Raw genomic sequence first — 26,804 nt, forward strand, 5'->3', positions numbered from 1 at the left:
TAACTGGTAATGGGCCGAGCCGTCCCAAAGGCAGCAGTACTCCAAACATGATCGAACTTGTGCTTTGTACAGATTTAAAAGCTGTTACAAAATATATCCACTTACCAGTATCAAATCTGGGTCTGCTGGGCAGTCGACTGGGCAAGTCCTGGTTCTCCACATGATCGAACGTCCGGAACCCAAGAGCAAACTCTGCGTATGGACTTATCTCGAACATTTCTGTAGACAAATAGAAAGGATCATTCAAATTCAAATGACGCTTGGATGATTTTGTATCCGTTCACAACTTGAACGTAAAAATGATAAAAACATACTACAAATATGTAGCTTCTTCTTATTAAAGAGCTAGGCTCTTGTCGGTGGAGTAATCGCCAATCATCTCTGTTTAGCGCTTTAGTTTTCTTTTCCTTTATCTGATCTAAATAACTTCGTCTCGGTCTTTCTCTGCCTCTCTTTCCTTCGACCTTCCCTTCTATTATGTTTCTAAAAAACCTGTCGTGACGCACTAGATGACCAAAGCTTTTTCCCCTTCGGTTCTACAAATATGTTACTTTTAGTAATATGGCCGAAAAAGTAGACACAGTACTTAGGTTCAATTCACATTGCCGCTGAACACAATGGACGCGAATTTTTGAAACAAAATTGTATATAAGTAGCATAATAAACTGTAAAAACTGGATACGATACGGTAGCTACGGGAATTCCAGAGGAATAGAATTTACTAGAAGACGCGCGATCTGTTTTTTGGAGTTTTTAATTTGCACGTTACACAATTTGACATAAAGTTCGTTATGCTGTGATTAAAAAATACGCTTCTGTTCCATTCCACGGTTATGTAAATTAAAACTTCAAAATATCTACATCGCCTGGTGCTTCTAGAAAAAGCTCCAGAGACAAGTATAAATCATCTACACTGAAAATTATGGAGTTTAATCAAATTATCTAGCCTATCAGGGTTGGTGCAATCAGTCATAACATAACTCCACCTGAGACATAAGTTCGCAAGTCTCATGTGCCTGTAATTTCACCAACACCACTACCCTTCAAAACCGAAACGCAGTATTCCTCGTATTACTGTTTGGCGGCAGAAATAGGTAAGGTAGCAGTATGTCTCTGAATGAACTCTTTCACAAAGAACTCTACTGCTACTAAACTGGTTACTGCAATCATTGCGGTTCATAGGCTCTGAATGGCAAGCATTATAGTGTATGCCATCGATACGATAAGATAAAGAATAGGCATTTAACATGTTGCTAGGAAACAAGATGATCATCTAAATTTTAAACATTTGGTTTTTTCCAAACATATTGTTTTATCAGTGTAAATTTCTATTTTCAAGGTTTACCAAAAACTTCTTTCGGAGCAATACTTACCGTTCTTACTATTCTTCCTAGTGTGTATAGGTGATGTATAGATCCTCTGCGCGTGCACGTATCGCTCTTTGTGTTCCGAATGTGAGGCCACACTTTCGTTTCTCGATTTCACTTCATCTGCGATCGAGTGGCGATATTGCGACGCGTAACTTTGCCTGTTGGTATTAAGTGTTTGCTATTGGTATATATTTTTGCAAAACACAAATATAATATTATAATAAACAAGTAAAACGTAGCAGCTCGGCTTGTATGTGTGCACGCCCGCCGCGCGCTATACACGTACAGAGACCAGCGTCGAATGGACGAACTACTTTACTGAACAGTTCACGTCCAATCGACGTTCTACGGTCTACCGTTCTTCGATTAACTAGTTTAATTCGTTAATTATAGTAGCATTGGTAGACGGCTAAACGAATAGTCCACGCGTTAATCAAGGCTCTACGCGAACTTAGTCGAATTATACGTAGACTTCCATAAACAAATTATTTTGAACTTTCCAAAAAAGCCCAACGTCTTGGGGTTTTTTATTTCCGGATTTGGATCCGGAAAAAAATAGTTTAAATTCCGTTACAATAGTTCAAATTCTCAATACCTACTTAGTTGATTCAATTTACCGTTTCTTCGTCTTCTTTCTTCTTCTTCTTTAATCGTCCATAAAACGAAAATCAACCTAAGTTGACTGATCGATTATTTGACGAATTTAACTATTTGACTAGTTGACCGTCGACGACGGACGGTGACGTTTCGTTAATGGAAAATGCGTCGACGACCCATCTCTAGTATACGGACACAGACATCTGCACAATCTCACGAGGCACTTGCGTTGCATAACGCGGGTCGTCTCACGCGCCTTTCATTATAGAATTGAAGCATTCTTTCGGTGTTTAAAAAATGACATCAAAGAGTGGAGGTGTTTATTGTTGTGTTTATGATTGTTTGAATGCGAGGGCCTAAATTCGGAACTGTGTAACATTTTATTATCATTTTTTTATTTGTATTTAGTACCTCATTTGACAAAGGTTATTTCAATATAACACGAGAATACTGTGATGAATTACCTTATTACACTTAGTAAAACTGCAATAATAATGTGACAACCCTACGCTCCGAACAGGAGGAAGTTGCATTTCTTGTCTTATTATAATTATACGATACAAACGAAAAAAAAAATAGTGTTCTTACTCACTAGGATAATGCCTCGCTACAAAGAAGATATCACACAAATTTCTATACAGTCAATCTCCTAAGTAACTATGCATTGGAAAGGGGTTTTTGATATAAGAATCTTAGTTATAGGCCTCAATGGTCCAACGTTTTGCACCGTGGCTACTGGTGCAGGAGACTGGTCCCGGTAGGGCTAATTTTGGAAATATTTTCTTTTTATAAAATTTTTATTTCATTTATTTTGAATTAAAATACGCCTTATAAACAAATATGATATTCTAGCCGACCAAGTTTTTAAAGTTCGAGTTAGATCGCAGTAACTTCACAAAAAATAATGTAATACTTTTTAGGTAAATAGATTTCTCACAGATGGCGTTACGGCAAAAAAGTCGTTAAAAACCAAAAACAAAGATTTGCAACATAGAAAAATTCGTAAGGTCGATAGTTCGTTCCGTGGCTTAGTTGGCATAGTGTCTGATACGGTTTGCTGGATGACGTTGGCTCGAATCCAGCTGGATCAAAGGACTCTTTTGTAAGTGTTCGATCTTTGTGTTAATAATTATAACAAACTAGTGGAGTAATTTCAGGTCAAACATCGTGACATTCAATAATCTTAAAAATTGAAATCAATTTTTTTCGGATCTAAGTCGGTCACGGCTGACCGAGACACTAAAGTTATCAACCAGTTACGTCTCAAGGGGTCTACAGACCGAACCCGACCAGGTTGGAACGGTCTCGACGGCCTTGTTTCTTTTGTTTGTTATGGATATTTGAAATAAATATTAGGAAAGTGAAGACATTTAATTACAAAAGTAACCCCTAGAGCTTACTGCTTATTCTTCTCAAGGAAATTTGACTTACGAAAGAATAGGAGAGTTTAATCAATGTAATGAAGATTGAAAATGTGTGTGATGTGAGTTTAAGTTTGAAAATTTGAGGTAGGTATTTTCTAAGTATTATCGATTTGGAGTGACAATTCAACATAATCGCGGTTAATTTTGGAAATGAAAGTAATAACTATTCAAAAGTATTACAGGTTGTTAAAATCATCTCTTTAATATTTTACGGATAGTTTCACAACTTTATTAAACTGTACGTAATCAGTCTTTCTGGGTCAGGGTCTTACATCATACATCAAGAGAGCCCATCAATCACTGTTGGCTCAATTTAATAGATGGATGGAGTTTTTAAGCACAGCTGTATTATAGGGATGAATACTTTGAGACAATTTTCAAAGGCTTTTGAAAGACAGAAATTTTGAAGTTATAAAAATAACGTTGCCAGACTGTAGGCCGTGATTAAAGAAAATAAGTGTAGCAACATTTATTATTGAATATTGATATTTTAATTTATCCTCATAGATCGTGAAAAACAAATACGTAATGCAGATGTTATTTATGTATATTTTTTTTAACAATTGTGGGTGTTATGTTATGATAGAGGTTAACTGCCTCCGTGGCCAAACGGTTACCATGCCGGACTGCCACGCAGTGGTCCCAGGTTTGATTCCCGGGCCGGGATAAATGTTTGTGTGGCCTACATTTATTTCTCTCGTGAGTTTGGGTGTAATTTGTGGATGTCTATGTGTGTGTCCACGGCACCCGCGACACAGGGTTTCCCTAGTGCGGGGATATGTTGAGTGTCTGCGTTATTATTATTATTTAGTTTTTAATCAAGCATAATTAGCACGCGCCACTGACCCATCGCCGAAATAGACCGTAGACCGTAGACCTTGAGTACGATCACGACGCGTGGGCAGAGGGCTAAGCTGAGGCGCGGGGAATGTTACAATAGTATCGGCGGTGTGTTACGTGTAGTAAAATCGTGGCCGTTTTTTTTTGATAAAGTTGTGAGGTCATATCTGAACATTTTAGTACTGGGTACTAAACTAAAAATAAAAACAAACGTATTTTATATTTTCATCAACGATCCTAATATTTAAATTTAGCTAGTGATAAAAATCACCCTGTATAACGAGTGTTGATGAATGAATCTTTACACAGTCGCAGTAAAAACATCATTACATTGTTTGCTCACATTTGGGCTAAGGATAATGATAGTTTTCCACTAATGAGTTGTTACGAGACGAGGCGAGACGAGAATAGAAATCTCGCCGGCCTGTTTCACCAAAAATTGCCATTAATAGCACGCGCGAGCCATTGCGATCTCGTGCGAGCTCGCGCGGTGATTGTGGATAGTAAAGATTTAGTGCTGTTCAGTTCAGCGATAAATACGCGGCTGAAGTAACATGACCTGTAAATTATTATTATTATTAAATATATTAACGGAAGAAAAATCAGATGAAACCATCTTTTTTTAAATCTCAAATCGTACGTACCCCACAATCTCGCGATTTTTGTTGAATGTGATGGTGAATGTTGATGAACACGCGCGAGCTCACGCAAGACCGTGCGAGCACTCGCGAGAATGCGCGAGCTCGCGCGAGAAACCGTGTTCCGTTAAAGAGTATAATACTCTATATAGGCAGCAATACGGTTCAGTATTACAGCAGCAAATATTTCAATTCTCGCTTGACCCATACTCGTGAGTCCAGACCATTTCCACCGAAGATGGGCTAGGAGAGAATTGACATTTTGTTATATAAATTTCAATACTCGTCTCGCCTAGCCGGTGGAAAATCACCTTAATATTAGTTGATTGTTCTACCAATTTCAATAGAATGCGCACACTATTTTAGAAACTGACTAATTTCCATATAAAATTTCATGGTATATTTTGAGGTACCATCTAGTGGCATAACACCGAACAACGTAGTTAAGACTATCATGTGCCGGGCGAAGCCGTTAAAATTACATACACGGTTCAATGTGGCACTGCCCGTTCTTCCGAAAGTGTTTGGGCGTCTCCTCTGCATTTGACGCCTAAAAAGGACAACACCTGGCGTCCATGTGACGATTACCGCGCTTTAAACGCTAGGACAATCCCGGACTGATATCCTGTTAGGCACATCAATGACTTCGCCAATAGCCTCGCTGGTGCTATTGTTTTTAGCACTATAAACCTTATGAAGGCATAACATCAGATTCCCGTTTTTAAGAACGACATTTCGAAAACAGCCATCTTTACCCCGTTTGGCCTCTTCAAATTTCCTTTTATGACCTTCGGCTAACGAAACGCTGGTTAAACTTTCCAACGTATTATCGATGAGGTCACACGGGGTCTCGATTTCTGTTTTCCGTACGTAGACGACGTCTTAGTTTTCTCTTGGGATGCTGCTACTTACAAGGATTATTTGCGCCTTCTTTTAGAGCGTTTCCAGAAACACGGGCTGGTCATAAACCCCTCGAAATGCGTTCTTGGTGCCAACGAGGTTGTTTTCTTAGGCAATTTGATCAATGCACTAGGGCACTCGCCCTCCTAAAGACAGGGTTCAACATCTGATGGGTTTTCCACCACCTGAAACTGTACATGGCATGAGGCGATTCCTTGGAATGATAAATTATTATCGCCGATTTATCCCTCACGCCGCTCAATACCAGGCGCCTTTAATCGATGCTCTTGTCTCTACCAACAGTAAGGGAGCCAAACCCTTCCTTGGTCTCCGGAATTGCTCGAGAAATTTGAGGCGTGTAAGAAGAGTTTGGCTGATGCGACTTTACTACAACATCCTGTTAGAGATGTTCCGCTGGGTCTTATTACTGACGCCTCATACGTACACGTCGGCCCTTGCTTGCAGCAACAAATTGGTGGACAATGGTTTCCTCTTGCATTCTTTAGCAAGAAGCTGACGCCTCAGCAGTCTCAGTGGCCCACCTACCATAGAAAACTCTTGGCGGTGTACGAAAGCGCACAGCATTTCCGTTACATCGTCGAGGTCCAGCACGCCACTATTTTTACAGACCACAAACCGTTGCTGTACGCCTTCTTACAGCGCCGAGAGAAGCTCGCTCCGGCACAACTCAATCGGTTCTCCTTTATAAGTCAGTTTACGACTGACATAAAACACATCAAAGGCGATGACAACGATGTGGCTGATACCATGTCTAGGATTAACGCTATCACCCTGGAGCAGGAATACGAGGACCTTCCATTTCCATTTCCATTAATACGAGGATCCAAGTCACAAAAGTCGGATGAAGAACTCCTAAGACCTTTGGAGAATAATTCTACCAGCCTCCAACTTACCAAAGTTATAATCCTTGGCACCGATCTCTCTTTAATCTGTGATCTTTCAACAAGCAAGCCTCGGCCCTATGTCACTCCCGAATTTCGCCGAGCTATTTTCGATAAGCTCCATAATTTGAGCCATTCCGGATCTCTTACATGCCACGGTAACTCCTGGGTCCATGCCCTTCCTTTCGTGCTATTGGGTATGAGGTCGGCTTTTAAAGAGGACCTTAAAGCAACCGCTTCGCCGCGCTTTACGGCGAAACCTTGCGCCTCCCTGGTGACTTGTTGGTACCTGCACCCGGACCTGACAGAATCGAAGACGCGACTGATCTAGTTGTCCGACTACGCCGTCACATGTCGAACATTCGACCTGTCGGCACGTCTTGTCACACACAACCCACGTCTTTTATCTTTAAGGACCTGTCTCACGCCTCTCACGTATTTCTACGGGACGACGCTGTTCGGCATCCATTACAGCTCCCATACACGGGACCGTACTCAGTTCTTAATCGTTCTGAGGATGATAAAACCATTACTATCGATTTTAAGGGAAAACCAGTCATAGTAAGTGTCGACAGACTCAAACCTGCTTTTATTGAGCAACCATTAACTAACCCATACACTATTAGGACTAAAGAGACTACTCCAGATTAGACAGACCAACACCAGCCTCCTGTAACTGATGCATCACCTCAACCAGAGTTTTCTGCAGCGATTAAGAAATCTCCTGGATTTTCAGCCTCTGCAAACCCATACGTCTCTCGATCCGGTAGGTGTGTAAAGTTTAAAATTTGGTGATTTTACCTTTCTCCGTGGGGGATGGTGTGGCGGGCGAAGCCGTTAAATAACGCAGTTTGCGCGCCTTTTTTGTCTTTGTTTTTTCTTCACTTTGATAGATATGTTCTCTACTTGAATTGTTGTGAATTATAATTAAGTTGTCGAATAAAAGTAATATAAAAGTCAGCCTTCTATTCATGAATGTTAACCTAAACCCACAATCATATAAAACAACAAAGACTCACCGATGTCTTCTGAGCAATATGCAAATGAAGGCCATCAAACAAATGACGAGCAGGATGGAGCTGCAGATAATCACCAGCATGTTCAGGTCAAAAAGTTCTGACGGCGGACCGATTTCCTCTGTACCGACAAAAGATGAATATATAAGTTAGTTTGTCAACACTTTAATAATTGTGATTGAAATGTATCTGAGTACACTGGTTTGTTGCTAGGGGATGGCACTGAATAAGATATGCTATTAAATATTCTGTGTTGTAAATGTTCGACGACGATTCTTATTAAGATATAACTGTAGGCAGGGCTAGAGATTGAAATGACCATATACGTGTAACACTTGAATTAAAATACGAAATATAATATACTTTCATTTAGTACCAGTAGAGTTTCTTGTGAAAAAGTTTATCTAAGGGAGTGCTGCCATCATACCTATTTCTACCGCCAAGCAAAAGCAAGCACCTCAGTATCAATGTGAGCATTACTGCGTTTCAGTTTTGAAGGATAAAGACACTAGTGGCACTACAGGTATACAGGTCTCGTAAATTTTATGTCATACGGTGACGGGAACTGTGACAGTGCGTCTCAGATCTTTGCGATTTAAAGCTTTAAGTGGCACTGCAATTGGTACAGATAGATGTCCCGCTTACCACTATCTGATATCATAAATAAAGGAGTGTCGACAGTATATAGTACATAATATGGTTTTTTGAGCTCACTTATTTAAAACTAATACACAATCATTACCGGAAGAAGTCGGCGTTTTTATTAAACAGAATACGTGGCAGCAGCAACGGCCTATTGAAGACTGTCACGAAGGGGAATAAGTGCCCGTTATGCGGCATGTAATAACAACCACAAAATCCGTAGTAGAATTTAAGTACTAACCTAATTATAAACTATTCTTGTTAATAATACTTCATGGATCCCTGTTGTCCGTAATAAAGATTTATTATTGTTATTACCACTAACCGAACTCTATTTTCAATTACTACCAAAAATGTACTTTGTAATTGGTATTTCAAATATCTGACAGTAATGTGTTTTATGATTGACAATTTTGTTATGTATCGAGTTCTTAGGTTTTCGCGATTGTTACACATAGGAAATGAAACTATTTTTCCGGATTTAAATCGCGTATATTTGTTTTTTCAAACAAACCGACGTTTCGGGCCCTTTACAGGTTCCATGGTCACAGTTGACTGAGATGGTACAGTCTTCAACCAGTTATGTCTAATATTAATGCAAACCACCCTATTTTTTCACTATATTTACAATAGTTATTAATTAAATACCTCATTTTTAATTTTACAAAGAAAACATTCCAATTTACGCTACATTAAGTTTTACAAATTATTTTATTGAATGAATTTTTATTATGTTTAATTTATTATTAATTATTAATAGAAATTAGAATAAACTAAAACATATTAATTAGTACTGCACCACCATGACCATGGGATCTGTAAAGGGCCCGAAACGTCGGTTTGTTTGAAAAAACAAATATACGCGATTTAAATCCGGAAAAATTTTGTTATGTTTAATGGTTTTTTAAATAATAATAATGTAGTTCTACACAAACTTTGTTGTACAAAAATAAATCAAACAAAGAAAACACTACAAAATTATTTAAAATATCAATTACAAAATACTTTCCTTCCAGATATTTATAATACCAATTACAAAATACATTTTAGGTAGTAATTTTTGAACATATTTGTATTCTATCTGCCCAGCCCTGACTGTAGGAACATTATTAGGAAAAAATCTTTTTAATAAGTAAAATATATGGCAAAAATTACGCAGCAGAGAAGCCTGATCCTCAAATGACAGATGATGGAGTAAGGTTTCGTTGCTCCTGGAGTAAATTGTGACACGAAAGTTAATATAAGATGCGGTGGCAAAATATTTTAATAGGCGCCATTTATTCAGCGCTCTGTTTCAATTTGTTATACCGTCATCTCTTAATTTTTATAAAATTTCGTAAATAAATTACTGTCGTAATTGTTAATTTATCGTCACTCATTTATTTAGGTAGTTTATCAATTGACTATAATGTTGAAGATACAATTTAATGTCATGTGAGAAATAGTGACACGTATAGGCCATTCCCACGTTCGATGTCCTCAGCCTAAGTATCGTGGTCATTGTTTCTTCTAATTTTTTATACCCAATAATATTGAATTATGAATAACTAACGTATAATAGTAGGTGTGGAATCAACTTGATGATTTCAAATGTAATTTGCTCGTATGAAATAGATGTTACGAAACATCGATTTACATAAATTGATATGGCGTGCGATAGAATGGTAACAAGGATTGCCGATATTATTATATCTAAGTCAAAAACATACAGCGTCTAAGAAATACGTGACAATAATCTTTCATATTTTCCATATTTCGTGGAAACGACACGAGACGAGATGATAATTGAAATCTGGCCAGGATATGTCCACCAATTCAGTGCTGTTCACTTCGTCTAGCGATAAACGCGCGGTTTCAGTAACATATACCACAAATTATTGTTAATAAATAGGTTAACGGAAAAAGAACCAGATGAAGCCTTCTTTTTTCTTCCTCACGGGCTCGTGCGAGTAATCGTATTTTCGTTGCAGTGTATAATACTTATAATCAAGGCAGCAATACGGTTCAATATTCCATCAACAAATATTTCAATTCTCGCTTCGGCCATCCTCGTCAATCCAGACCATTTCCACCGAAGACGCAAGGAAAGAATTAAAATTTTGCCATACAAATTTCAATTCTCGTCTTGTCTTGCCTCGCCGGTGGAAAAGCACCTTTATATACAGAGCGTATGAGAGATTGGTAACAATGACCGCCCATATTGTCATAACTTAGTCTAGCACACAGAGCGTGTAAGAAACAGATCACAATAACCTGCTATATTGTTATACTCGTACGTACTTGAGTCTAACACACAGAGAGTGTCAGGGATTGGTAACCATGATCGCTCTTATAGTTAGTTATACCTAAGTCTAACACGCGCGGCGTGTAAGAAACAGCCCACAGTGATAGCCCATATTGTTATACTAAGTTAAACTCACAAAACATGAGAAATAATGTGCCTAAATTACCATACACATAACATTACTAATTCAAAGACAGAGTTAGAAGACCACAATGTTATTGTAGCGACCGGCGAGTAAAAGCATGAATGCAAAATAGTAAAACAGTTAGTGGCGGCAAACAGAGGACATTAAATCCCACAAATGTTCAATATTCAGAAGGTTTGTGGGAGACATAAATCTTTGAATACATTTGCAAGGGGAGTTGATGTTTCAAGGAAGCACTGATTTCTTGAGATTTCTGATTACGGTTACTTTGCATTTTTTTTACCTACGCATTAGTGTGATGTGTCACAGAGTTGATATACAAATCACCGGCACATTTAGCTGAACAAAAAACAAGTAATTTTACAAAATAGTAATTTTATACTTTGGTAAAAAAGAACATAAATAAAGTAGCAATTAAATTAACATTTTTTTTGACAGTCTTAACAAAGCATTTACGTGTAACTACGCTATAACTCACTATAACGGCATTTGTGGACCGATTTTGATGATTCTTTTTTATTGGAAAGAGGATACTTCGGTATTGCTCCTAATTAAGTTCGAAGAAAATTCGGTTTCGTCCGGTTTCGCGCACTTTCCGGTAACCGATTTCAATAAAACTTGACAAATAGATGTAATTCCATAAACTTTTGAGGTCGGTTTTTTTTAGTACTCTGTACTGAGAATATATTAAATAATATCTCAAAATGTACGAAAAAATGAAAAATAACAGACACAATTTACACCTAGTCGTCTGCCGCCTTTGGCAGACTATTTTGCCTTGTCGAAAGCGACGCACTCAGTCGTTTCGGCCGACTTCAGCTGCAAACTACCGACGTCTGACGACTCACTATTTACACCAAGTAGTTTGCCACCTTTGGCGAGCAAGCGAGGGTTACCTGGCGAATTGGTGTAAACGCGCCATTAGACAGCTAGCAAGTTTATGTTTTTGAGATTGTTTAATTGTTTAGAGATTGTTTTTATTTATAAAATAGGTGCCCTTTGCTCTTTATTGCTATGCCCTTAAAGGGTGTAATAGGGACCTATTATTTAAGACCTTAGTTAACTTAATGTGGAGCAATACATAGAATTGAAAATTACATTATAGCAAAGTAGCATTATTAGGTTTTTTTTATAATATCAAGTGACGGGACGAACTTTAAACAGAGCTTTAAATTGCAAAGATCTGAGGGGCAATGACAATGCGCCCGTCACCCTGAGACATAAGTTGAAAAATCCCCTGTGCCTGTAATTTCACCAGCACCCTTACCCTTCGAAAGCGGAACGCAGTAATGCTAACATTACTGCTTGGCGGCAGAAATAGGTAAGGTGGCAGTACTTCTCTGGACAAATTCTTTCACAAGGAGCTCTACTGCTACTAAAATTAGGTACCGACAATTTGAAAACAAGAAGCGTTTGATTACTTAAATTTCCCTATTATTATAATAAATTGAATACCTATTTTTAACAATGCTTATTCTGCTTAGTTATTTTATAGAGCTCTTTAATAATTATACATTTATTTAACTACTTTTACAAAATAAATTACGATGTTCCGAGAGAAATGTTTATCCAATATTGTTTATTCAAGAATTCATAAAATAGCATCGCCTCGACTCCCTCATCAAAACTTTTGTTATTAGAAATCTGACGAAGTCAGGGACTTGTCAAACTTTATATGATATTCTGACGGTTTAATAGACAATACTTCAACCATTTGCGGAAGAAGTGAGATGAAAATGCAGATAGGCCTTCGTTCAAAGAATATTTCCAATATCGTTTTAACAGGGTGAACAAAAGACCACTATTTGATATTTAAAGTTGGAAGAATTGATTGACTGGCATGATTTTAATCTCTGGCTATCAGTTTTTCAAAGGAAGAGACTAAAATCGTGTCATGAATATCGAAAATATTGACGCGATGTTGGGATCCTAAATCATAATTGAAAAGACAAGATGAAAACACTTGACAATGTTCTCAGAAATATTGAGAAAAACTTTTAGTATTGGATGAAATATTAACACATGTCTTATTGGTTGTGATAATGAAGCAGAAAAGAAAGCAGTTTAAAACTTACCTCCATCCGCAGTCTTGGTAGCGTAAGTATAAACATTAGAAGCCGTGCCTGCATCATTCACAGCAGTCACTCGAAGTTGATACCAGTTAGCCGGCGAGAGAGATCCAACGGCATAGGATGTCGGCATGGAACGGAGAGACGGTGATTGGTAGTGGCCTTCTATATACGACCAGCCCAGGTTTAGGTCAAGAGGCTAAAGAAAAAGAAGGTTTTGTTGAGATGTTATTAGAAGTTGAAATGAAACCTGTGAAAAAACATCTACGTTGACTCTTTGAGCGGCCCAATAGTAGTGTATTAAATTATACAGTAAAATCTGTGGCTTTTAATGAGTCATTTCTGATACGGTTCGCTGCATTTCATTCTAGAATGGTCTTAACTGTTATTAACAGTCTTAGGGCTATAGACCCTGACCAATGATAAAATATGTTTTATAGCAATCTTCTTTATTGTAATCGCAGGTACTTACCGCTCTATTCTCAGCCCTCAACCAAGTGTTAGAACCCAACAATTTATACTCAACATCCCATTTAGTGACGTCACAACCCCCATCGTCCCAGCCACTCAGCTGGACGTAGATGTGGGTTGCATTACTCCAGAGCCAGTCAGTTGATGTGGGAGACATTGGAGCTATGAGAAAAAAGACAAATAAGAACTATTTCAAAAGAATTAAAATAAATAAAAAATAAAAATCTGTACCTGACAAAATATTAATGGATTATGGGGATATTTGTGTACACAGGATGTTCCACGGCTATTGGACTTAGAAGGAAAGTACTTTAAATATTGTAGATAGGATAAAATGCTTCATGGAGACGTTATTCTATTTTTACGAACAAACAAGTTTTTTTAAATGATACCAAGTGACGGGATGTATGTACAAGTCGTGCGCCTGGTGGTAAGCGACACGCCTGTGCATAGCAGTTGAAGTGCCACTCAGAGCTTTAAATCGTAAAGATCTGACAGACACTAGTTGAGACATTAGTTGACACGTCTCATGTGACTAATTTTACCAACCCTTTTCCCTTCAAAACCGGAACACAGTAATGTTCACATTACCGCTTGAAGGCAGAAATAGGTTAGGTGACAGTACTTCCTTGGACAAACTTTTTCACAAGGAGCTTTATTGCTACTTAAAAGCTATTTAATGTAAAAACTTTAAAAAGTTGCTTACCTCATCTCTGGGAATTGAACGGATATTTGAAATGTGAAAAAACTCTGTATTTTAACCGATTTAAAAAAAGGAGGTGGTTCTATGTTCGAGTGTATGTATTTTTTGTGTATGTTCTCCGATTTCTTTGACAATTGTGGACCAATTTTCAAAATTCTTTTTTTTTATTTGAAACCAGAATAAACGGTGGTACCATTGTTACCAAGTCAGAATCTGGAAATTCCCTTGGAAATAGGTGGAAATTGTCAAATTTTATAGGCAGTGTACAGTGTATTCACCAATTTCATCGTCAATTCTTGATCGATTTGGAAAATTTTGTTTTCGTTTGAAAGGCAAGATGTATTAGTATTTAGTAAAGAGATATATCCATTATGGTATTTCTTTCTTTTTATTTCCTATGCTGGCACCGACACCAAAAAGAAAAATTGATTAGATATTGTAATATTTAACTATCAATATTTTTTAGTGGTAAAGTAAAACTTCAAACCGATCAATAGGTGTGCTACCTATTGATCAGTTTGAAGAAGTAGCACATACAAATAATAATATTTTATTAACATTATAGTTCTCACGTTGTAATTGTATAAATAAACCATATATGTAGATATTATATTGATTAATAAATAACTGTGATACCATGTACAAAACGAAATAAGACAAAAATAAATGAAAAGTAGCACGGGTTTTGTTGTCGTTTGGATTAAATCTGGATTTTGTTATTTTTCACTTTTCAGTGTAGTGACTTTTTGTAGTTTTCGAAGTTCATAGAATTTACGTTTATTATGATACTGATCGAAAGGGTCAACTATATGGATGAAAATTTTTTTAATGTAATATGGTATCTTAAAAGGAACACCATAAATTTCACGTTTAAGTTTAGGAAAATGAATTGTAAGGTTTTTTATTGCTAATATTTGTGTTTCAAGATGAGGCTCCGCTAATAGTCGTAGAACAGCCTAGTCTCTTAATGAATGTTTTCTTACCCAGATCTTTTTAGATTAGATGGCCGCGAGCTCCGCAGACCTACGCTATTACAATTTTTTCCTGGGGATATGTGAAAGATTTATTACACAAAAAGCAATTTGACAAAGCATGTGGACGAGTAAAAAACCGAATTGAGACGTATAATTTCGAATACCCAATATAACAAGATAAGAAAATCTACAGGCAGCGAACCTATCAAAATATTGAGAATTTACATACCAACAAGAACATTTGCATTTGCATGCATTTTGAACATTTAATAAATTTCTTGCAATCATCGTAGATACATCGACAACTTCCAAGTTTTTTCTGAATAAATTGTATAATTGAACGGTGTTCCTTTAAATTAAAATACTATGTTACTTATAACGAATTAATTCATATAATTGACCCTTTCGATCGGCATCATGAAAATCCGGATTTTTTTTCCATTTGGTCGGTTTGATTCTCAGATAAGACAAGCAACTTTTAAAAATGTCACATTCAAACATTATTACTAACTTAAAAAAAATAACGTCTCTATAATACCAACTATCTGTCACGAACAGTTGAACAAAGAATACGGTCGCATAGCAACGTATTACTAAATGACCATCTTTCTTAAATAATCCCGTCCGTTATCCGTCATCCTGAGACATAAGTTGACAAGTTCCATGTGCTTGTAATTTCACCAGTACCCTTCAAAACCGGAACACAGTAATGCTAATATTACTGCTTGGCGGCAGAAATAGGTAACGTGGCAGTACTTCCCTAACTCTTCCACAAGGACCTCTACTGCTACTGAAAGTATATGCTTAATCGAACCTTCCGGCTCCTTCCTGGTGGAGAGTGTCACGAACATTTGAACAAAGAATACGGTTGTATGGCAACGTGTTACTAATTGACTATCTTCCTGAAGTACTATTTAGCGTTTTATACAAATTTACATAAGATGCAATATTTAAGGTACTTTCCCTGTGTGTCCCATAGCCGTTAGACGCCTTGTAAACATCTAGGGACATGTTAATGCTTGCTGATGAAAAACACAAGCAACTTACGGCCACCCAAAGTAGAGACATCAATATGTGCAGGCGCGGAAGTTCCAATACTGTCAGTAGCTGTTACTCTTATAGAGTACTTTGTACCACACTTTAAGCCAGTAAGTGTATGCTGTTGGATTCCTAGTAGTCTTGTTTCCCTTGCCACTGGCCAGGCTTCTTGCCAGACACCGTCACCTTCCCTCCAAGTCAGATTATAACCTGGAAGTGACAATTCATAATATTATTTCTTTACTCATTGCCACATCTTAGCCTAACGAAAGGCGTAACTCCAAAATCTTAAAATTTTCTCCAAATTAAGTTTCGTGTATAGATGAGTTAGAAGATACTTCTATCTTCTAACTTGACAATATTGGAATTCTTTACAATCCATCTTATGTTCATTAACAGAAGTAATAACGTCCCAAATGGGGCAAGATAAATGCCCTCAGCTGTAATAGTATTACTTTAATATGTGCCATAATATGTAAGCTAAAGTCACGCTTTTCTAGTCCAATATTAGTTGAGAAGCTACTTTTCATGATTCAACTCATCTCATACTATTACAGAACGTAAAATGCTCATAACACAAACCCTTCATTATTAAAACAAAATCTGTAAATTAAAACTCTAAAAGTAACTTATAATTGACGATTCTATATTCGTTTCAGTATATTAACAATTTACTTTATATTTCTCTGTGTATTCATTATATATACAAAATACCATAAACTAATCTTAACATAATATAGGGCTGTTATTAACAATACATCGTAAGAGGAAAGCTATGCAGTCTGAAACGCCTTATGTACCTGACAGAATGAAATTTTAAAATTTCAAAGCGACTCTGAAGTTAAAAAATACCCTAAGTAAGTGACGAATTATCGGATTACCGAAGCGCCAATAGCGATTAGATCTCTACAAAACCAAGAAACAATTCAAATCTATATGATCTATATGTCAACCCATTTCTGCCCAAAATCGTTGGTGGAAAGTGTGGAAATGGGATATACAGAATTTAGTATAATTCCATACTTATTACAAATTTGATGTATAAAATATTTTTAGAAGAAAAAAGAGATATCTCCACACAATACCCACCTTGCAATCCTGTGAAGTCTCACTTATATTATTTATCTATATGACTCATTTTTGCTCAATGTCATTTTTTAAACTTTCTTCCTATCCACAGACGATATACAGATCACAATAACTGAAAGAAACTTATGAAAGGAAGTAAACTTACTTATACCACCCATAGAATCATTTCCATAAGTCCTGATTTCATCCCACTCGACCACTATAGTATCCTTATACGGCGTAGCTCTCAATGATGGAGGATCAGGTAAAGGTAATACTCTTACCGAGTACACTACTGAATCTGACCCGTATAAGTTCTTGGCTAAGCATGTGTAGTTTCCGCTTAAGGATTGGTCGATACCTATGAAAATGTTTATGGTTATTTCAATTTTGGTTATATAATTAGTGGTTGAAAAAGAGTCAGCATACATTATTGAATATAGGTAGATCTCTCCAAAAAATATTTCTGCACAAGAACCCTGATTAGTAAGTGGGCTGGCGATCGCAGTGAAGGTGCAATGTAAGTAAAGCGAAACATGTTTAAACGTGAATATCTTCAGAATTTCTAAGTTGTTTCCAAGTCGTTTTCGTAAATAGGCAAATGTTAAAACATGCTGCTAGATCCGTCAACCATAACGAATTATATTTCCATTTAGGTTCTTAAAGGTGCCTCGTACTCCATTTTAACACAAATTACAACACTATACGCGAAATTCTCAAGTGCATCGTTTACGGAGTTTCAGTATTAATCAACGCAACAAATCTCGCAGTAACAACCGTTCGCTGACAAACTTAGGCCCATTAATATGGTCGCATATACATCCCACAGGAGTTGTAGTTACAGGAACTTAAGTTAGTTTCACATAATACCTACTCGTATGTTATGTTAGTTTACACGCTCTCACGTTTGTGGTATAATTCTCTCATGTTGCATTGATGTAGATATCTCTATAGTTTATTTGGTGTTTTGTTATGCTCATTCTGTATACAGTAAGTAATGTCGGTCTCAGTAGGGTTCCTTGACGAACCCATACAACCCATTGTACGCAATTAGTGGACATGAAACGATTATGCATATTTCGTGCAATATTTTCTAGTGACAGTAGTCACACCTAAAATACGTCAGGTTAATGTCAAATAAAAATACTTTGAAAGGGCTACTTACTCTTAATCAATAGACTGTCATCCCTGTTTCTCGTAAATCGCGGGTGATGCGTTATGATATTCTGGTTGTGATACCAAACGGTACGTGGTGGTGGTGATCCGACACTCTTGCATTCCAGAAGAAGAGAATTCCTTACTGCCACAGTCACTTCTCCTCCGAGGGAGGCTACTCCTGCTACCACTGTATGGGAATTACGAGTTAGGCTGATAACAGATTCATATTAACCTCGAAGAATAGCATGTAATTATACAACGATTAATACAGGTCATAAACACGATACAGTGTAAATCTGCACTATGTCTCTGTACCTATCGATCCCATTAGCCATGTAGTGTTAGGGAGTTACCACGCTTATTAACTAGAATCGCATAAAACCGGGCAAAAAAAGCTATATGTCCATAAGCGTAGAGCGAAAAAGACGTGCATTTCGCAGCGGTTCGTATGAACGCGGCTCGCCACAGGTCAGCAACGAATCGCCTTTTTGCGAATTTCCGATCACATCCGTATGCATGCCGACGACGTGCCGTCGTGCGACGACATGCAAACAAACACGATCGCAACGAGACGATTCCGCGTTAATAAGTTTGGTGACTGCCTAACTTCATGCAAACGTTGCAAAGCGGCTTCTTGGCACGCCCACCGCCCACTGTGTTCGGACGCGAAAGTGAATGTTTGCATAATCTCGCCAGGCGCAGTACAGCACGGGTCGTCTCACGCGCCATTCTTTATAGAATTGGAGCGTTTGCTCGGTGTTTAAAAATCTCATCAAATAATAGACATGTATATGAATGTGTTGTTTAGACAAGAGTACTTCAAATTCAGAATTACCATAATCGAGATACCAATCCGCGATGCTTATAAAAAATATCAATACGTAGGTACTGCATTTAACAAAGTTTATTACAATATTGCATGAGAATAATGTCATGAAGACCTCATTTTTTCAAATTGTGTTTACAACCTGTAGTTGCAATTAAAATAATAATTGTGACAACCCTACGCTCCGAAATTAGTGTAGGCCTTGACGGGCGTTGCACTGCTTGTCTTATAATACTCACCTCTCTGCGAAGGTGTATTACTAACTCGTCGACTCTCCGGTCCTTCTCCCACTGCGGTACTAGCAGTTACCCACACGTCGTACTGCTGTCCAGTGTCCAAGCCTTTCAATTCTAAAGTTTGCGTTCTTTCATAGGCTTCTGTTAATTGTATCGAGTCTACTCTTATCGTTTGGGGCCCATCATTGCTGAAAAGAACGCTGTGATGTAGAATCTTTTATAAATCTAACGATGCACACGAAGAACTAGTTGTTGACGAAAAAGAAAGGAATTGTTCCTTTAGTGGTAGTAAAATAAATGCAAAATTTAACCAGGCTATTAGTTTGTTTTTTGTAAAGGGATCTCAAAATCTAGTCTGAATTTAGTAGCAGTAGAGCTCCTTGGGTAAGAGTTCGTCCATGGTAGTACTGCCACCTTACCTATTTCTGCCGCCAAGTAGTAATGTCAGCATTACTGTGTTCCGGTTTTGAAGGGTGCTGGTGAAATTACAGGCACGTGGGATTTATCAACTTATGTCTCAGGGTGACGGGCGCAGTGGTAGTGCCCCTCAGATCTTTGCAATTTAAAGCTCTGAGTGGCACTGTAACTGTTATGGACAGGAATGTAGATTACCATCAGGCGCACGACTTGTTCGTCCCGATGATGTTATAATAAAAGCGGTCCTTAGGGATTTTTAATACCATGTAAAGTAAAACGGAACGCAATCACACGAAACGGAACGGATTTTTATGTAATTTTTTGACTAGTGGGCCCGTGATCAATACCATAAAAAATATTGACAAATCGGATGTCAATGTCATTTTTTTAAAATTTAATTAGCCAATTAGATTAGAATAGATTTTGAATATTTTAGCGTTTAAGTGTTGCAGCTTTTTGGACTTTTTTTAGTATAGCAGTGATGATGGTAATTAATTTAACATATCTACCACACTTTTGCTTTAAATAAATGGATAAAATTATGCAGGTCACAATTTTTTTTATTATTTTGCTAAGCTCTATTTCAAGTTTATATCTAGCAAAAAATTTGAGGCTGGTTAAATTTTTCTGGGAATAAAATGCCAAACTCATACTAATTCCGTACAAGTCTTTTGTCGCATCAGTCAGGGCTAAGAGAATATATAGAGTGCGACTTGCGCGAGCGCGACGTAGATCGCGTGATTTCTATGCGAGAATAACAGTATCTCGCGCTTTATCTTGCTCTCGCTCAAGTCGCGCCGTATCGTGCTAGACCTACTGGTGTGCGATGTCAGCTCAATTTCACGAATTAAAGACTTACCTTATTTTATATTTAAATCTAATTATTTGGCGGCAGAAATAGATACGGTGGCAGTACTTCCATGTACGAAACCGCTATCAAAAATAAACTACTAGCATTTTCATATGAAAACAACATTTTCATAATAATGAAACTATTTAAAGTATTCAAATGGAATTAAATTTCAGTTCCCTGATTTTAGTTTACAGTCTGATTCGACTATTTGCGAGTTAACTTTATCGCTTTTCAGTTTTTAAACGGAAAATTTTCAAATAAATTCTACGTCCGGCAGTTTGCTAGAAAAAAAAATGTTCGGGATTTTCTATTTCAGACTATATTTTATAGGAATGAATAATGTTCTACGAGAGTTTTTTTGCTGTATTTTGAAGTTGTTTGACCTCGATTGTTACGGATCAATAGAGACTATGTATTTCTATATTTATTAGATTGTTTCCAGGAAGTCACTTCACACTTGCGCGTAATTATCTACGATATTTTTATTACCCCGTTTAGCATTTAGATGCTGGCATTTAGCGATAAAGTCAGCGCTAACACCATGTAACACATCCATGGTGTAATAAGGCCACATCTGTAAAATGACAACTTTTGAGAAGGGAGGTTTAAATATTCTATGAACGTAATTAGTCGAAACTTTTTAATATGTGATAGTTATAAAATTTCACATGTTTGTAATTAGTGTCATGTAGTTCATATTGTGTTTATGATTGTCGTATGATGAAAAGCATTTTTGACGTATGATCACATGTGGCTTTATTATACCACGGGTACTAAATACCCGTGCTTGCAGGTCAAAATCAAAGAAAGTCTCTTACATTGTCAATACTTGCTCAAGTTTTTAATAGTAACAATGTTTCTGCAAATAGCCCTATTTACCGAAAGTGTAAATCATACGATCAAATTTGTGGTAACCATGACATATTCCATGATAGCATTCATATATTCAAAAAGTCTATCACCAAACAGTTAACTGAACTTAGTATTTTAAAATATCCATCCTCTACATATTTTAGTTTTAAATAATAGGTAATTTTGTTTTGTTTTCTTTTTACCATTTACAAAATCACACAATTTGTATTTTCTTATAATTATTAATACAAAGATTACGAACGAAATAGACGAACACTTAGAAAAAATTCCTACAATCCGGCCGGATTCACACCGACGTCTTCTAGCAAACCGTGTCAGACGCTTGTATTTTCTTGTTTCTGAATGCTGTGTACAGTTCTCATTGCAGATTTACTGATGTTTTTCCCTTGTATTGTTTTAAAATAGTGTTGTAATCTGTTTTACCATTACAATAGAAATAAAATAAAATATAATATTATTAGTCTATTAATATATATATGTATATATATTAATATTAATATATATATATATATACATAGTATATTAATATTAATAGTCAATATTGTGTCCGTGATTAAGATTTTATTTTTCACAATAATGTCTCAAAGTTATAAGTGACATTTTTGGCTGGCACATTAATTCAGATTACACGTTATCACAAAGTTTATTTCTTACCTTGCAGTTGGTTTGTAATAAACAGTGTAATGTAGCAACCTTCCATTCGGTTGTCTAGGTTTCTTCCAACTAACCAAGATTGTGTTCGATGATTGTGACAGCAGCTTTATTTCTGCAGGTGCTTCGGGCACTGTTATAAAAAAAATAATATGCGTTTACAATACATCTTAAAGTTTGAATGTTAAGAATTAAAATCGATATCCACAATACACTTTATAAAATAAGTGATCAACAGATGTGAATGTGTGTAATTAAAGTGTAATTAAAATACTTACGTATAATTATCAAATTATCCGTAATTATTTCAGTTTTTAATTAAAACATAATTGATTTATGCCGAAAACTATTACTACATCAAGGTCCTAACAGGCTGAAAAGAAAATTCAAAAAGCTGAAAATTAAATAGAGACTCGATTAAGATATGCAATTATACGTTCCATGGCAAATGGTACGCAATGCAAAAATATTATCGTAATTTTTATTACACTGGAACACATTTTTTTTTTGTATACCGTCATATTTTGTCAACACGTAAGCACCCTCTATTAACGAGTGAGTTTGTTTTCTTTACAGAAAATGTCTTAAACCATAAAATAGTTGTAATATTAAGTTCATTGAATATCACCATGTTTTACTACTCAATTATTTATGGAAAATTACTCCATTAATAGTACAAAGAACACTAAGAAAATTTCCTTCGATCGGGCTGGATTCGAACCACGGTATGCCTTCAGCATTCGTTTGATCTTTGTATTAAAATTATACCTAACATAAAATAATTGCAAAGGATGAAAATGGACAATTTGCACTAACAATAACTAGTTACTTAGTTATTCCTTGGACTGCCTCTACAAAGAAAACTACGGCTATAGCAAAAACTTTTAAGACAAGAGAACAATTGAAAATAATAAACGACAATCTTAATAATACTTGGCAAGTCCCAACCTTAAACTTTGACAAACTCACAACGTACAAAGACGCGGGCAAACTAAAGTTTAAGTAGAACTCACTGTACTTGGAACTGAGTGGGAACTTTAAGTTGGATGACATAGATGGACGTACAGATTAAATCCCTTGTGTTGTCATACTTTTCAACTTTGAACAAAAAATCTGTTTGTATGTAACAAGTATAGGGAAGTCTCTACTTCGAGCCCGGATAATGGATGAAATTACAATTTTTTATTTTGTTTCGAAAGTCAACAGCAAATGAATATCTAAAGCACGTAAAATATACTCCAAAGCTGCTGTAATGTGCGTATTTGATTTTACAAATTTCCTTGCACGGCCAAAGACCGCCAACCAATTAAAGAACGACAACCCGTCGCCACGCATCGGCCGCGGCCCCGTCCATGTTTCGCTATTCGCTGATCCATGCACCGCTACGGACGCGTCTGCATTACTACGGACGAGGGTTTCCCCTTGGTGCGAGTTCGTGCGAAGTGATCAGAGCAATCGCGGATGCCGCCTACATCGCCATCCCCGGAGAACAAAAAGTTAACTGCCATTATCACTGTTTTAGTGTTATATCATATTTAAGATCTTTAGGTACCAATCATCTTTCCAATTTTTTTTCGTGAATTTTAAGCAGTTACCTACGGAATAACAAAATAATACAATAACATTAAAATTTTCTACCCAAGCCCAAGTGTACAAGAATAAGGTTATGTAATTATATGATATATGGTTATGTATATATATGTTACGTTTCTTAATATGACAAATGACAATAGAATTATGTTCTCCTAAAAATAACGATACACGCAGTTATTGTACGTACTTCATTCCCTTTTCAAACTGTTCGGGCTGTTCGTATAATAAAGCAAAACTTGATCATCATATTATGGTTTCATTGTAACAGCAGAATAAAAGACCTTTCCAAAAAAATATCTTACTGTGTTTACGAGAATAAGATGATATGTAATTATTATCTTCGCCACTTGTACTATTGCAACCCGTAGAATAAAACGATAAGTCAACGGTGCCATACTTGTTTTCGGCTCAGACACAACGAGAATAAAATGATGATCCACAATATAAATCCAACATGATGATTGATTTTGACTAATTATTTATTATTGAAATATCTCAATTTTGGCTTAACTTGCGGCTTCATTTATAATATATGTATGTAGAATGCACAAAAATATTCTTTCCTTAAAGCTAACTATTAATCTACCTACGTTCAGTGTTTAAGAACTTATCTATGAAAACATGTTTTTTTATTTTTCCTGAAATATTACTTTGTTGCGATTATCATTTTGTTCTCCGGAGATAGCGAAATATGTACTGCATTCAAGGAATGTGTTTACAGAAGTTCGTATTCTTCTCCTCACTTATTATAAAAAAATAGAAACTATTCATAATTATAGTATTAAAAAACCATGACAATATTCCTGAACACGTTCAGACCGGGAATAAAGTTACCATTATTTTCTGTCCGGCGGGAAAGATTCTCACATGTCCACCGATGGTACATCATCGTCTCATCAACCAAATGTGTCGGGGCTGGGTGCGCCACCGGTGCATACCTCATTAACCTATTGTCTTAAGTAAACGTTTTTTTGGCAGTTCTGGCTGTTTAATACAATTCATAGAAATAATTTGCTATGTTTATTTTCATTTTTCTATTAAGTACATTTCCAGTTCATTTTTCAAATAAATACTTTTTTAACCTTGATTTTTTACTGTTTGACACAATATCCAACACCGGAGCTACGCTATGAAAATTTGACTGTTGCACAGGATGAGAACTTTAAATTTACCACTTTCGCTCAAGGCGGCGTGGGTTCTTAGCATACCAAAAGTCAAGTGTTGTGTGACCACCGGTGGTTCACTGCGCCTGATGGACGAGCTGTCCCTGCTTCATCGGTGGGACACGCCAGTCTCAACGCGTTAAAGGTTCAGCATGTAAATGACCATAAACGTACTATTTACTAAGGCAAATTTTGGGTTCAACGTAAAGGATGAGTTGACACTATTATTTCAAATTAGTTTCGTGTTACTTAGGACTACTAAGTTAGGAATACTTGCCGTCTTGCATCGTAGAGCACACAATGGGGAACGAGAACGGCCCGGTTCCATAGTTTGAGAAGCCAGCCACTTTGATTGTGTAGTTGGTGTATTTTAACAAGCCTTGCAATCGAAGTTCTGTGACCAGAGACGTTGCGTTGAGCCAATGTCGCCCTGGAAACATTGTCTTTGTTAGCTTGGTTACTAGTTTGTGGTTAGATTGCTTTAATTGTTTATAATTGATTTTCGAGAACTTTGGAAAGTTTGATTTCCAATTTACAATGAAAGTTGATGTTAGTCAAGAAACTAACTATTGTTTTGATTAATGCAGAAAATTACTAGAAAAATCACGATTTTCGAAAGGCTTTGATTATGTACGCATGTTCTATGTGGTTAAAGATACTGAGACATAAATTCAAATCTTAGAATAATAACGCATAGAAACCTAGTCCGCACACGCTAAGTGAGGCAAATTGAAGCGCGCCCAATGGGCCTACACGAGCGGGCGGGCCTTCAGTGCTCAAGGTCAACTTGCACCGCGAATAGATCAAGAATTTTAGCTAAAAATGATGAAATGTACGGTAAATGAGAGTGTAAAAATACGTCAGACAAACATAAAATAGATACTAACATCACATTCCACAAGGAAGTAACGCGTTTCAACTTGTATTTTTAGATAAATATTCACTAAAACCGAAAATTAACCTCATACTAAAACTAGCCTACATGAATTTGATTTTTTTTTTATTCTATGCGTTATTATTCTAAGATTCAAATGATAAATAAAAATTATTTTTGACATATTTAACAATTTCAATAACGTGAATATTGTACCTGAAATTGAAATATTGATTGATATAAAAACTGATTTAAAACTGTTCGAGCTAAACGCTAACATTTTGGTAAACGTTATTGATAAGTTTTAGCAAAACAATCATAAAACAATTGTACCTTGAGCTGCATACAAAACGGTATATCCTATTAACGCTCCAGCCTGTTTGTGAGGCGGTATTGGTTGCCAACTGACTCTGAGAGCAGTAGATGTTACGCCACCACATTCTACTGATGACGGACCTTCTTCTGGGGCTGAAAAAAAAGCTTCATTACTAGAACAATCTGACACACAAAAACAAGATTCACAGTTGCGAAGAATCCTGAATTGATCAGGAGTGGAGCTTTCCACGAAAGGTTTTTCTTTAGGAACGACTTCGTTAATCATTATGATCGCTTTACAACGCCTACTCATTAATAATAAGTAAACATGTACCTAGATAAGCATATCTGCCAAATGTGTACAAAATTCGTTTTCATCACACTTACTTTTAAGTAGTAAAGATAAAGATAAAGATCGATTTATTTGTGTCTATGGTATTTTTATTTTACGGGCATACAGTGGAAATGAGTTTTTTTTAATTACATCTCCCGTTCAGCCGCGCCGGACGCCCGCTAGGAACGTAGACAAACAACCCGCTCGGTCATTGTTATCGTTTCGTGACAAATTTGCACAGTGGACTTTTTGAATTCGTATGTAACTGCGACAATTTCGTTTTAATTTTTATCACATTATGTGATTTCCAATCAATGTTAGTATCAAACTGGTTGCAAAAATTAAATTATGATGATACGGAAAACCCAACACACTCGCGCGCGCACACACACACACACACACACACACACACACACACACACACACACAC

The 26,804-nt window shown here is 36.6% G+C and overlaps 1 protein-coding gene across 1 annotated transcript in view; it reads right to left on the reverse strand.

Moving 5' to 3' along the window:
• LOC113227398 (Down syndrome cell adhesion molecule-like protein Dscam2) overlaps positions 1-26,804 on the reverse strand; it is a 161,969-nt gene that overhangs the window by 25,389 nt on the left and 109,776 nt on the right. The window contains exons 19-30 of the mRNA XM_026460291.1: positions 26,059-26,193; positions 25,129-25,281; positions 22,099-22,228; positions 19,305-19,489; positions 18,247-18,426; positions 17,248-17,442; positions 16,023-16,223; positions 13,300-13,460; positions 12,834-13,026; positions 7,691-7,808; positions 1,374-1,528; positions 106-219 (exon numbers count right to left, since the gene is read on the reverse strand). Of these exons, the coding sequence (XP_026316076.1) occupies positions 106-219; positions 1,374-1,528; positions 7,691-7,808; positions 12,834-13,026; positions 13,300-13,460; positions 16,023-16,223; positions 17,248-17,442; positions 18,247-18,426; positions 19,305-19,489; positions 22,099-22,228; positions 25,129-25,281; positions 26,059-26,193 (1,920 nt within the window). The remainder of the gene's footprint in view (positions 1-105; positions 220-1,373; positions 1,529-7,690; positions 7,809-12,833; positions 13,027-13,299; positions 13,461-16,022; positions 16,224-17,247; positions 17,443-18,246; positions 18,427-19,304; positions 19,490-22,098; positions 22,229-25,128; positions 25,282-26,058; positions 26,194-26,804) is intronic.

The sequence above is a fragment of the Hyposmocoma kahamanoa genome, unplaced genomic scaffold (genome assembly GCF_003589595.1).
Source record: "Hyposmocoma kahamanoa isolate Upper Pololo Valley unplaced genomic scaffold, ASM358959v1 210, whole genome shotgun sequence".
Lineage (NCBI taxonomy): Eukaryota > Metazoa > Arthropoda > Insecta > Lepidoptera > Cosmopterigidae > Hyposmocoma > Hyposmocoma kahamanoa.